This window comes from Schistocerca nitens, chromosome 7 (genome assembly GCF_023898315.1).
Source record: "Schistocerca nitens isolate TAMUIC-IGC-003100 chromosome 7, iqSchNite1.1, whole genome shotgun sequence".
Taxonomy (NCBI): domain Eukaryota; kingdom Metazoa; phylum Arthropoda; class Insecta; order Orthoptera; family Acrididae; genus Schistocerca; species Schistocerca nitens.
In genome coordinates, this window is record NC_064620.1 from 116,830,388 (window position 1) to 116,845,465 (window position 15,078).

The window sequence follows — 15,078 nt, forward strand, 5'->3', positions numbered from 1 at the left end:
CAACCAATGTGAAGCATTTGTTATTATTTAAAATAAATTTGAAAGAAGTGCATCAACTAAATAAGTGTGCAACCTGAGTCAAATATGGGAACTGGATGAACTGTATAGGATTTTGTTGTCAAAGTATTAAGAACGATATTCTATACATATGTTATTGCTTAGCTCTCACCTATTACTAGCACACATTGGTTAGCTGATGGCTCAATTGTGCTCATCATTTACTTTTTGGTTGTTCCACAGGGTACTCAGAAAACAGTTCTAATTAATGAGTGTGGTCCATTTGACTTTTAAAATATGTTCTAAGTTTGCATGTAGTTTATTTTGGAGCATGTATCATACACGGGTGTTACAATTACTTCCCAACGAACATATTATTTTAATTTATGATAAATTCTTGAGCAAACTTAACAGTAATCATTTTATGACTTCTCGAGTAGTAAAGCTGATTTAATTTTAACACAAGGTGAGAACCGAGTTCTAGCATTTATGAAATAGAATATTGAATAAGAAATATGAAACATGAAAAGTTGTCAACTAAGTAATTTGTGATCAATTACAAGACATATTGGGCTATTACCGTACTTCTACACATAAAATTTTAAATAAGCTTTTGCTATGACAAAACAGCAGAAAGACACCGAAGTATGAAGAATATAATTTACTCCACTATCAGGTCGGTGAAATATGTGACACTGATTCCCATTTCATCCTCTGCCTAAGGCTCCACCGGATCTCTCTCTCTCTCTCTCTCTCTCTCTCTCTCTCTCTCTCTCTCTCTCTGTGTGTGTGTGTGTGTGTGTGAGAGAGAGAGAGAGAGAGAGAGAGAGAGAGAGAGAGAGAGAACATTTTACATACTTAGTTACTAATTAGTACATGAGAGACTTTTGACATTAGCACATGAGAGACTTCAGTTTCCACCTTCTATGTTTGCTTATATACAGTGCATAGGACTGAAATTGTATACTGAGGACAGACTGAAATTTGATATGTAAACTGTAATGGATGTACTATCAGCTGGCTAAAAGGATGGATGAAATCATTCAATTACAGAAACAATATCAACATGACACTCATGAAATTACCTGCCTGCTTGCATCAAGAATATATCTTACTAAAAACACCTGAGAGGATCAATGTAATGTAACTGGATAAATATAAAAATCTATTCACCAAGTGGTGGCAGGAGAAAACACACACACACACACACACACACACACAAAGGTTTCACTTACACAAGCTTCGGAGCCACCACACACACACACACACACACACACACACACACACACACACACACACACACAAAGGTTTCACTTACACAAGCTTCGGAGCCAGTGGTTCCTTCTTCCGGCAGAAGAGTTTAAGGTGAAGGAAGAGGGGTGAAGGAAAAGAAAGGACTGTAGAGATTTAGGAAAAGGGGTTCAGTTCAGAAGTCACCCAGAACCCAGGGTCAGAGGAAACTTACCAGTTGGGATGAAAAAGAAATAGGTCTTTCCTCCTCATCCTGTCCAGTAAGTCTCCCCTGACACAGGGCTCTGGGTGACTTTTCCAAACTGTACCACTTTCCCTAAGCCTCTCCCATCCTTTTCCTTCACACCTCTTCCTCCCCTTCCAACTCTTCTGCTGGAAGGAGAAGCCACTGGCTCTGAAAACTTGTGTAAGTTAAGTGTGTGTGTGTGTGTGTGTGTGTGTGTGTGTGTGTGTGTGTGTTCCTGCCACTGCTTAGTGAGTAGATTTTTCTATCTATCCAGTTTCTATTAGGTTCATTGTTACATTAGCCCGAGTGGATCAATGGGCATTTAGGAAACAAATACTAACACCAACAAAAATAAACTCACATTTATGACATTAAATTGTCAGAGTTCAGTGTGATCTAAAATCTTATTACATAACAATCATCAATTTTCACAATAAAGTTCATGTGCTTATAATAATTTTATCTTGAAACTTTACCACTGGTCTATATTTGCATATGAAAATAACCATATGGGATTGTGGGTCTTCCATGCTGCAAAACACTTTTGCTATTTACTTATTGTTCCCAAAGTAGTTTCAGCAACAAAGATATTGCCATCATCAGTGGGTTCTCTGACTCTAAAACATCCAGAAATAGCATACGTATAAAATAGTGTTTTACATATGTACTGCTTGGTTCCAAATATTGTTTTCAGTGAATAATTTCAGAATACTTTATTTACTATATGTCACAGCATGTTTTTACAATTGTTGCCTCTGTTTCTGATATCTGCATGGCATAATGTATCTCATAGATGATACACTAAACAGGATAGAAGAGCTACACAGTAACATCAACACGGTGCACCCACAAATCCACTTCACAAAGGACACAGGAAAAAAAAGAAACTAAATTACCTGGACTTTACAATCACAAGAAATGACGACCAACATGAATTTTCCATCTACAGAAACCCACATAAAGAAGCACTGTTATCCAGAGCTCATCCAACCACCCAACACTGCATACATATTTCAGTTTCAAATACATGCTCCACAAGATAAACAGAACACGTGTTAAGCCAGAAAACTACACACAGGAATTAAATATAATCAAACAAACTGCTGTTGAAAAGACTATAAAACAGACATAACAAACAAGCTCAACAACAAGATAAAAATAAAAGATAATAGGGGCAACCCACTCAAGAGCACAACCAAAGAGTCTGAAAACACAGAGGCAGAACACACTGACAACACACCACACCACACCACATCACATCAGGAAAAAGAAACAGATGGTACACACTAATATACAATAATAAAATAGCACACAGAACTGGAAACACATTCAAAAAGCAAGGGATCCCAATAATATTCAGAACAAATGACACAGTTCAACAAAGGCTAAGATCAGGCAAAAGAATCCTGACAAATTCAGCAGTGCTGGAATATACTAAATCACGTGTAACTCCTGTCAGACCCAGTACATAGGACAAACAAGCAGAAACTTCCAAAAAAAGTACAGATAGCACATAAGAGCTCTCAAGACTAACATTCCATTTTTGCAGAACACCTAATGAACAAAAACCACAACCAAACTAAAATCAAAAGTGATCTACACATCCTGAAACACAGTGAAACACAGCAATAGTTAATACAGAAAACTAACAATAGAAGAAAATTATTACATGCAAAAGGCTACAGTGCAAGGGAAAAATGTGATAAATGAAAACACAACACTTTGTCACAACACACTTTACTGCTCTAAGAGAACCGACAGACAACACAGAACAGGAAAAAAACACACACACCCCTCCTTCACACACACACACACACACACACACACACACACACACACACAGAAATAAATAAGGAACAGAAGTCGTCAGAACTCCTGCTATAATTTTTATAACCTTCTCACAATATACGATGCATTTCTAGTGACACATGCAAACAGCACGATTGTGTAATGTTTTGGATTATGAACAAGGTGCAAAACTTATGTTTTTCTTTGTCTAAAAGTAGGTGCAAGCTGTCCAACAAATGTGAGTACACGACAAACTACATAAAAACCTAGTACACACCAAAACAATTTCCACAACACCACCGCAATCCCAACTGTATAACAATGACATACATAAGTTCAAATTTTTGTATTTGTTTCCCAATAGCCACTCATACCACTCATACGCCGAGAAAAACGGCAAAAAAAACATAGAAAATATGCTGGAAACAGAAGCAACAATCATAAAAACATGCTGTGACTTTTAGTAAATAAGTTAGTCTGAAATTAATCACAGAAAACAATATTTGGAACCAAGCATAACACATGTAATAATGTTTTACAATGTTTTATAAGAATGCTAATTCTGCATGTTCTAGAACCAAAGAACCCACTGGTGATGGCGATAGTTATCGCTAAAACTAGTTTGGGAATAAATAAATAACAAAAGTGTTTTGCATTAAGGCAGAGTCAAAATCCCACATATGCTTATACTCACATGTGGACTTAAAATCCCAAATAGCTGTAGTAGTTATAAAATGTGAAAAGCAAGCCTTGAGAGAACAGGAATTTTATTTGTTGTTAAATATAAGTTAATTCATATTTCACGAGGGCAAGTCTGTTAATTCATGGAGCTCTGAGAATTCAGTCTGGCCAGAAACACCTACCAATTGCATCATTTTGTGAAATAACTAATCAGCACTTCTCAAGAATTGCATAAATGACGGCTTTGTACATTAGTAAAGTTTATAACAAAAAATCATTACACAGCAAATATACAACAGAAGTGAAAGCACCGTGCTAGTTCTTTACGACTTTTTGTAAAGTGACTGAGAAAAGTTTGCCACAAAAAGCAGGCCATTCATTGCAAGTAGATACGATTTTGCAGGAGATGGGAATGTCAAATAATGGGCAACAATTGCGAAAGATGTTCTACAACAGAGCTCCTGGGAAACAGCATAATATGAAAGTGAAGTGTGGGAAACATCCAAGTCGAAAAAATAAAGACTGCAACCATTTGAAACATTGTACAGTATAAGTCTATCAATACGAGAAAACATATTACACCACATGTCAAGTACCCAGAAGCAAAACATAGTTTACATCTTGTAACAAAAGAGGTGGGGTGGGGGAGGCAGGGGTTACACAATTCAAAAGCAAGTGTTACAAGTAGTACAACCAGTTTTGTGCATCAAGACCAGAGGATTCACTGCTGCCACTGTCTATTAATCTTCCCAGAGAGCAGGGGCGGGAGCCGGGGGCATAAGCCTATGGGCTGTAATTGTTTTGATTGGCAAAAACCAGAACACTATTTGTCAAGTACAGTTTCATTGATAAAATACATTTCTTTGATAAATATGTTTGTAACTGGCAGTATTAATTTTTCAACAGAAAGAAAGAATATTAGGATGAGAGAGTAGGAGGAAATTGAGAATGTCCTTTTAAAAAAACATCCTTTCCAACCTTTGCTCCATCTGATATGGAGAAACTGCGAACACAGAAATACCCTTTCTAAGACAAGAAGACAAGAGAATATATTTGTTGTTTGGAATGTATTGCAGTGAGAGAGAGAGAGAGAGAGAGAGAGAGAGAGAGAGAGAGAGAGAGAGAGAGAGAGAGAGAGAGAGTCATGTGGATTTTAATAAAATAAAGATAAATTTCATAGCATATTTGGAGAAAACAGGATTTTTTTTATTACAGTTGATTTTGTGAAAACGCAATTCATACAGGACTCCACATTCCCACACCAAATGAACATTAAAATTACCACCACCAGTTAACAGCAAGGGCACAGTAGTTAATGTATTGATGTGTTAACACGCAAAATAAAGTATTTGTCTAAACTAACTGTTCTGCTGACATGACATCATTTAGGATTAGACCAAATGGTTAATGACATCAATCTAGGATTTTAAAAATAATGACAGAAACAATAAAATGAGAAACTTGCATCAAGTATGTTACTTAATAAACAAACTACAGTGAACAGAAACCAACAACCACATCATTTTAAGTTGTACAGATATGGGTCAGCAGCTACAGAACCGTGTTTTGAAAATATGCAGGAAAAAAGAGCTCTCCTGAACAGTGGTATAAATGGAAAAATATATAGCTCATCACTTGAGAGCAAATGGTTGTGGTTGTGCACATAGGGTTTTGGTAAATTGTTAGCTTTCCATTGGTTCTCATACTCTGAATTATCAACACAACAACATTATCATTTTACTTAAGTCACATTGTGGTAAATGAGTACACAAATATAATGTAAATGAACTTCTCCTGTATTACAGTAATGTAAACAGTGTCAATGAAATGCACTATACAATAAATATAATAACATTACATATACCATAGCTCTTCAACTGACAGCTTGCGTTAGGGTAAAAAAATCTACTGCTAAGGAACTTAAAATGAATAGGAACATCATGCAATCTCAGATTTAACAACTATTCACAATGTTTGTGTCAGTACATGGTAAGCACATATATAAATATTGAGCAAATGACAAAACTGAGGTAAATGTACTTCCTGATTATGATTTTCAACAACTGTATACAAAGACAGGTACCCTACAACAGTTTCTTGGTTTGTTGCCCTTTCTAATAAAATGACAAAAACACATACAAATATTTATTAACATAAAATAAGCACTTTATCAGGTAAAGTGAACCTCCAAAGTTGTGTAATTACATTAAAGGGAACCAAACACACTAGAAAACTAAATGTGAAGGTTGCTTCAGTTAACATTAACAGTCAGATACTGAAAAATCTTAAAGCTTTCTTTACAGAAACAAATCAAATACTAGAAACCATGACGACATGATTTCTGATTACACACAAGTGTAGCCATTTATGGCCTCGAAAATACCCGTCAATTTTATTTTAGTTGATTAGGATAGACATTTGCTTATTTTGTACATGTGAATGTTATACTGTGATACTAACAGATCTGACATAATAAATACCTAAAACACGCACATCCTCAGAAAAAGTGTTTTGATTCTATGTAACATTAAAAAGGGTGAAACAGATGTTGTATGCACATTCAGGGGACAGACGACACACAGCTCACAAGTGCGGCTGCGATTGCATGCACGTTGCTACTTCAAGGTAGAATGTTGCAACACGATATGCAAAAACCTTGATCAATACCAAAAATATCAACAATGATCACACTTGTCTGTGTTCCAAATGCAGTTCAACACCATAACTCACTTTTATTTGCAAATATGTCTTTTTTCCATAAATGTTTTCTAGTAAGGCCCAGAATATAAAAATAGTTCCAATTCTGCCTTGCAGGTAAAAGGTTACTCTCACATGTGATAGAAATACTCATAATATTAGAGCAAATCTATCAGTAAACTGCAAAAATGATTTGAGCAAGTGAAGATTCTGTTCCATTTTGAAACACTAATGGTGTTATATGGAGGCAAAGAGCGAATAAAAAAAATCACTACCATGCATACCGATACTGCACCACTGAATCATTAAGAGTGTCTTTATTTGATGTGCAACCATTTATTTTTATTTGAAGCCAACTCATTTCATCTGTATGAGGTATACTTTAACAAACGGTACTTTTGTTGCTGGTGGTGGAGATGATAAAGGTTAAACACTGCAGTTCAAATAGGAACTCAACACTTGGTTTCATACACATTTCAGTTTCTTCAACATGGCTCACAAGTGAATAGATTCACATCTGCAATCACTTCTTTCGTACAACAGTAACTGCAACCTGGGTGCAATAATAAAAGCTGCATCTTGTCACAACAATGCTCACTCACAACCGTGCACACATTCCTGGAGAACCACATGTAGCATATCATAAATTAGCACTTGACCCAACACTGTTTGGGGGTACATTGAAAACAGTGCCACCTGCACTAATATTTCCTGTGGTTATTCCTCCAGTCTGATGAACTTGTTTTGTTCTGTGATGCCGCAATGGATCTGAAAAATACATATATGTATATATTCCAGTCTTTCACATCTCTATATTAAATAATGCCCCATAATGTGTGGCAACAATCTGAGAACAACTTACACAAAGAATTCAGAAGTAGGATTTATTGAAGTAATCACACATTAAATTTTCATAACACTATGATCAATGAAATAAGTCATATCAAAATTGATGAAAAATCTTGGGGTTGACAACCAGCCTGCCAGCTGTCCAGAAGACAAAGAGTAGGATACTCATCAAAATGTTGTGGTACCTCAACACTGTCAACTGTCTGGAAACCCAAGAGCTTCTCAATAGTAGCATATGCCAACAAAATCACCATTCTTATTGTAAACATTTCATTTTTGAAAACCAATGAGCACTACTAAAACTAGCAAAAGTGGCTATAAAAATCTACATCTGTGCTACAGCAGCGTTAGACGGAGGACTCATATTTATTATATAACTCAACTTTCATGATCATAAAGCCATTTTTAAATTTTGACAGTACAGTAATTGTGCTCTTAATAATGTTGCTATCAACTCAAGAGATAGCAGAGTTAACTTCGTGCAAGTGCAAGTCTTGTTGTGTCACAGAATAAGTGAACAAATATGTCTTTTGTGGTAATGCAAGGACACAAAACTCCTCTCTAAAGTATTGCAGAAAACATACAATGAATACTACACTTCATTGGATTTGCTAACCACCTTGGAATTTGTATTAGGGACTGTGAAGGTAATGTAGATATCGAGATCAGGTCCCAATATAAAATGACTGCTATTAATTCCAGTCAATACCTCTACAGTATATATCATGGAATAATAATTTGCCAACATGAGATACCTGTGAGAAAAGTCCTCAGGAGTTGTAGAACTTTGCTGTGATTTGTGGCAGCTTCCTCTTAATAGTTTGCACTGTAACTAGTCTACTGGTGATGTTCTCTACACTCACGAAAACGCTGTCTGTTTTTGTGTTCTGGTAGATGTCAAGAACCTGCTTCTCTATGTTGACATCCTGCTTTTCAGCTCTTCAAATATTTAATTATTCTGAATTACTGATACACTGGTGAACTTTTCTAGTCTACCTTCCAGTAATGACCCCAACTAATTAACAAACTGGCAAGCAAAATCTGTTTTATATTTGTGAGCAAAATCTGTTTTACACTACCCTAACTGTGACCCCCCCCCCCCTCCATGAACCTTGGACCTTGCCGTTGGTGGGGAGGCTTGCGTGCCTCAGCGATACAGATGGCCGTACCATAGGTGCAACCACAACGGAGGGGTATCTGTTGAGAGGCCAGACAAACGTGTAGTTTCTAAAGAGGGGCAGCAGCCTTTTCAGTAGTTGCAGGGGCAACAGTCTGGATGACTGACTGATCTGGCCTTGCAACACTAACCAAAACGGCCTCGCTGTGCTGGTAGTGCGAACGGCTGAAAGCAAGGGGAAACTACAGCCGTAATTTTTCCCGAGGGAATGCAGCTTTACTCTATGGTTAAATGATGATTAAGTGGTCCTCTTGGGTAAAATATTCTGGAGGTAAAATAGTCCCCTATTTGGATCTCCGGGTGGGGACTACTCAAGAGGACATCGTTAAAAGACAATTGGCGTTTTACGGATCAGAGCGTGGAATGTCAGAGCCCTTAATCGGGCAGGTAGGTTAGAAAATTTAAAAAGGGAAATGGATAGGTTGAAGTTAGATATAGTGGGAATTAGGAGGAACAAGACTTTTGGTCAGATGAATACAGGGTTATAAATACAAAATCAAATAGGGGTAATGCAGGAGTAGGTTTAATAATGAATAAAAAATAGGAGTGCGGGTAGCTACTACAAACAGCATAGTGAACGCATTATTGTGGCCAAGATAGACACAAATCCCATGCCTACTACAGTAGTACAAGTTTCTATGCCAACTAGCTCTGCAGATGATGAAGAAAATGATGAAATGTATGATGAGATAAAAGAAATTATTCAGGTAGTGAAAGGAGACGAAAATTTAATAGTCATGGGTGACTGGAATTCGAGAGTAGGGAAAGGGAGAGAAGGAAACATAGTGGGTGAATATGGATTGGGGGAGAGAAATGAAAGAAGCCGTCTGGTAGAATTTAGCACAGAGCATAACTTAATCATAGCTAACACTTGGTTCAAGAATCATAAAAGAAGGTTGTATACATGGAAGAATCCTGGAGATACTAGAAGGTATCAGATAGATTATATAATGGTAAGACAGAGATTTAGGAACCAGGTTTTAAATTGTAAGACATTTCCAGGGGCAGATGTGGACTCTGATAACAATCTATTGGTTATGAACTGTAGATTAAAACTGAAGACATTGCAAAAAGGTGGGAATTTAAGGAGATGGGACCTGGATAAACTGACTAAACCAGAGGTTGTACAGAGTTTCAGGGAGAGCATAAGGGAACAATTGACAGGAATTGGGGACAGAAATACAGTAGAAGAAGAATGGGTAGCTCCGAGGGATGAAGTAGTGAAGGCAGCAGAGGATCAAGTAGGTAAAAAGACGAGGGCTAGAAGAAATCCTTGGTAACAGAAGAAATACTGAATTTAATTGATGAAAGGAGAAAATATAAAAACACAATAAATGAAGCAGGCGAAAGGGAATACAAATGTCTCAAAAATGAGATCGACAGGAAGTGCAAAATGGCTAAACAGGGATGGCTAGAGGACAAATGTAAGGGTGTAGAGGCTTATCTCACGAGTGGTAAGACAGATACTGCCTACAGGAAAATTAAAGATACCTTTGGAGAAAAGAGAGCACCTTGTATGAATATCAAGAGCTCAGATGGAAACCCAGTTCTAAGCAAAGAAGGGAAAGCAGAAAGGTGGAAGGAGTATATAGAGGGTCTATACAAGGGCGATGTACTTGAGGACAATATTATGGAAATGGAAGAAGATGTAGATGAAGATGAAATGGGAGATACGATACTGCGTGAAAGAGTTTGACAGAGCACTGAAAGACCTGAGCCGAAACAAGACCCTGGGAGTAGACAACATTCCATCAGAACTACTGATGGCCTAAGGAGAGCCAGTCCTGACAAAACTCTACCATCTGTTGAGCAAGATGTATGAAACAGGCGAAATACCCTCAGACTTCAAGAAGAATATAATAATTCCAATCCCAAAGAAAGCAGGTGTTGACAGATGTGAAAATTACTGAACTATCAGTTTAATAAGTCACAGCTGCAAAATACTATCACGAATTCTTTACAGACGAATGGAAAAACTGGTAGAACCCGACCTCGGGGAAGATCAGTTTGGATTCCATAGAAATGTTGGAACACGTGAGGCAATACTGACCCTATGACTTCTCTTAGAAAATAGATTAAGGAAAGGTAAACCTACGTTTCTAGCATTTGTAGACTTAGAGAAAGTTTTTGACAATGTTGAGTGGAATACTCTCTTTCAAATTCTGAAGGTGGCAGGGGTAAAATACAGGGAGCGAAAGGCTATTTACAATTTGTACAGAAACCAAATGGCAGTTATAAGAGTCAAGGGGCATGAAAGGGAAGCAGTGATTGGGAAGGAAGTGAGACAGGGTTGTAGCCTCTCCCCAATGTTATTCAATCTGTATATTGAGCAAGCAGTGAAGGAAACAAAAGAAAAATTCGGAGTAGGTATTAAAATCCATGGAGAAGAAATAAAAACTTTAAGGTTTGCCGATGACATTGTAATTCTGTCAGAGACAGCAAAGGACTTGGAAGAGCAGTTGAACGGAATGGACATTGTCTTGAAAGGAGAATATAAGATGAACATCAACAAAAGCAAAACGAGGATCATGGAATGTAGTCGAATTAAGTTGGTTGATGCTGAGGGAATTAGATTAGGAAATGAGACACTTAAAGTAGTAAAGGAGTTTTGCTATTTGGAGAGCAAAATAACTGATGATAGTCGAAGTAGAGAGGATATAAAATGTAGACTGGCAATGGCAAGGAAAGTGTTACTGAAGAAGAGAAATTGGTTAATATAGAGTATAGATTTAAGTGTCAGGAAGTCGTTGCTGAAAGTATTTGTATGGAGTGTAGCCATGTATGGAAGTGAAACATGGACGATAAATAGTTTGGACAAGAAGAGAATAGAAGCTTTTGAAATGTAGTGCTACAGAAGAATGCTGAAGATTAGATGGGTAGATCACATAACTAATGAGGAGAGTATATTTAGTATTGGAGGGCAGCGTGGAGGGTAAAAGTCGTAGGGGGAGACCAAGAGATGAATACACTAAACAGATTCAGAAGGATGTAGGTTGCAGTAGGTACTGAGAGATCAAGAAGCTTGCACAGGATAGAGTAGCATGGAGAGCTGCATCAAACCAGTCTCAGGACTGAAGACCACAACAACAACTGTAATCTGTGAACATGTGTCATAATCTTAACAACATGTGAGATCAATGACCGAGGTGCAAGGCAGTGAGCAATTTTGTAAATATTCACAGAGACCATAAAATTCATAGAAACTCATTTAATGTTAAAACGGATGTGTTTACACAACATTAGCAAACTTGCTTGGGACTCAATACACAGTCATTTCATGGTGATCAATAGCACAAAATTTCATGCCTTCTATCAATGCCTGTAATTTAATAACTGTCTGGCTCTCATCAAACTAGTAAGCATGGAGTCATGAAGCCCAGGCTAGTAAATTTGAGGAACACGAAACTTAGTTACATCTATCTGACCAAGCAAAACAACAAATATCTGGTCTCCTGAGGCTTTAGGGGTTTTCCTGACACTCTTTACCATTAATGCAAAGTTTCCTTCTTCCCATAGCTGGCTGCCTCTGACTGTTTAGCCACAAGAAAGACTGGTTAAGATCCTTGAGTCTCTCATTTCATTCTCCTAATCCTGCTATTGTTCCACAATCCTGGGTGCAATGGTCACATGTTCAACTTTAATTCTTAATATCTCCTTGAAATTGTTGTACAGGTGAAGATTAACTGTATAACTTGGGGTGGTGATGGTTTTTCACAAATATTTTGCAATCCGAGAGCTCTGCCCACGTCTGTCCCAATACATTCTATTACTTTAAGGATGTTGTTCTAAGATACCTCAACATTTAACTTTAATGATAAGAGTACAAACATACAGTCAGTGCAAGAATGCGATCACAGGTATTCACATCTTTGTCCAGCACACACACGGTTTTAATATGCAAATTACAGTTTATACAGGTGTAGTTAAGTGCTGCTAGAATCACACACTGTAATAGGTTTAATTCCAACCTCACAGTCCAAGTGAACCTGTATAATTCTATCGCTGTTGCTATAATAAGCCTAAAGCACCTTTTTTTTTTCCTGATTAAGTGTCAACAGTCACACTGATACCATTCCCCTTCTAGGTTTCCATGCAGATGTATGTGCTTATAAATGGTAGAAAGTGATGAGTTCTTGCCAATCAAATGCTTGAACTGTTTTCAAGAGCTGTACAAGCTTCTGAAAAATGCCTTGAACTATAATAAGTGCAGTTTTATTATGGTTCATTAGACAGCTGAGGTGACAGTTACTGATGGTTATGTGTGATTAATGGTAATGTGTGACACAGCACCTGCCTTGTTTCATCCCCATTTTCTGTGAGATACTTACAAAAGTACATTTGCCAATAAGTACATAATCACCATATTCAGTTATGTGAGATTTTAGTACAAGCACTACAAACCTCACTGTTGTGCGCCCACACCTCCATACCGTTACCATCATCATCATCAGCATCAGCAGCAGTTATGTTGGCAACAAGCTCAGTATCATAAAGCAGGTTGTGAATCTCATTGTTGAGACCTGTCAATTAATCTATTATCACAAAATAGAGGAGAGAATGTCATGGACATGATACAAGATTTGGGATGGACCCAATAGAACAAATGCATTTTTCGCTGCAGCAGAATCTCCTCACAAAATTTCAGTCACGAACTTTCTCCTCCAAATGTGGAAATATTTTGTTGACGCCAACCTACATAGGGAAAAATGTTCATTATAATAAAATAAGGGAAATCAGAGTTCCCAGAAAGATATAGGAGTTCATTTTTTCCGCGTGCTGTTCGAGGGTGGAATAATAGAGAATTATTGTGGAGGTGGTTCAATGAACCCTCTGCCAGGCACTTTAGAAAGATTTGCATGTAGATGTAATCTGGCCTTGCAGTGTTCCACATCCTACAGTAGCATCAAATCAGTAAATTCCTGCACATAATTGACAAAATGTATAATATTTACTCTTCTTCTTGCCTGTCGCTTTAAATGGCCAGGAACGTAATTTGTGTACTTCACAAAATGAAAAAAACATAGTATCCTACAAATATAATACCAATGAAGTCATACAAATACCTAGATGTAATACTCAGTAGGTACACAAAATGGAACAATCACATAATCTCTGTTGTGGAAAGAGCAGGTAGCAGACTTCAGTGTATTGGTGGAATACTAGGAAAATGCAATCAGTCTACAAATGAGATTGCTTACAAATGACTTGCGTGGCCCATCTACAATACTGCTCAAGTTGCGATGAAGCAAGCTGGGATCTCTTTACTTCCTCTCTTTGTTTTGCCATCAGCCTCCTTAAATTCATTTTATTTTCATTTTTGACTAAAGTGCGCGTCATTTATGACGGCGGCCGAGTTTAGGTTCGTTCTGCGCATCTGACGTCACAAAACACAGTCAGCCAATGAACAGAGAACGACGTTGCCAGAGCTCGACTGCAGTGCAGAGCACAGACGAGTGCTTTCAGTTTTAGAAACTTTCAGTCATAAATAAAGTGATTGAACAAAAGCAGTGTCTTGACAGCAGACTTTCTTTTATAAAACGTTTGGAAAAAGCATTCTTTATACCAATTGCTTCATATTCTATTAATTAATTAAACCAAACAAGCAATAAGCCTCCTAATTCAGGCGATAGCAAGGAAAGGTGTTTGTACCATTCTGACTAACCGCTTTTTCACAATAAAGAACAGCGGTAATTGTTGATCTCCTATTGTACTTCGACGAAATGTGAGTAATTCACAGTCATACCAACAGTGTTTGTCGGTATTTTGCGTGACATTTTAAAGTCCTCCGGCAGGCAAATTGAATGGCGAGCTGCGTTAGCGTAACGGTTATAGTGCAGGGCTGCTAAGTGAAAGGTTATGAGTTCAAGCCTTGTTCAGTGCTTAATATTTTCTTTATTTAAAAACAATAGCGAAGTGTCTTACTTCATGAATTTTATTCGTTTGAATGTAATTTTTTGAAATTTCTAGTGGCAACTAAAATTGACCACATGGAAAGTATACGCTATGGACTTTTACCTCTGCAAACTCTGCAATGATTTACAACATCTAATGCTGCACAATAACTGCGTTCAACTTCGAAACAAAATTAAGTCATTTATGGGGGGGAAGGTATCAATCAAGAAGATGTGTAAAAATAAAATTTTTGAGCCAAATAGTTTTTGTGAAATCGAATGATACGTGTGTCAAAGCAGTCGAAACACCATGTGTCTGTACAGGCTAACAGTGCAATGATTATAAAATCGCGCTCATCGCGGAATGCGGGGAGCACGTCTCTGTAGCAGCGAAAGGGTTAATGTGGCCTTGGTGGCTTTACTTCATAAACTACGCGCTCCCCCCTAAACGTAAGTTTGCGAACTATACTATGGCGCTGCTTCTCTTGCGTCGTACAACTGGCAACGCAGCAATCTCCCGC

General features: G+C 37.5%; 1 protein-coding gene across 1 annotated transcript in view; it reads right to left on the reverse strand.

The window, feature by feature from the left end:
* Positions 1 to 6,143: 6,143 nt before the first annotated feature.
* LOC126195249 (uncharacterized) overlaps positions 6,144 to 15,078 on the reverse strand; it is a 245,445-nt gene continuing 236,510 nt past the window's right edge. Inside the window, exon 17 of the mRNA XM_049933777.1 lies at positions 6,144 to 7,408. Within this exon, the coding sequence (XP_049789734.1) occupies positions 7,281 to 7,408 (128 nt within the window). The 3' untranslated portion in view covers positions 6,144 to 7,280. The remainder of the gene's footprint in view (positions 7,409 to 15,078) is intronic.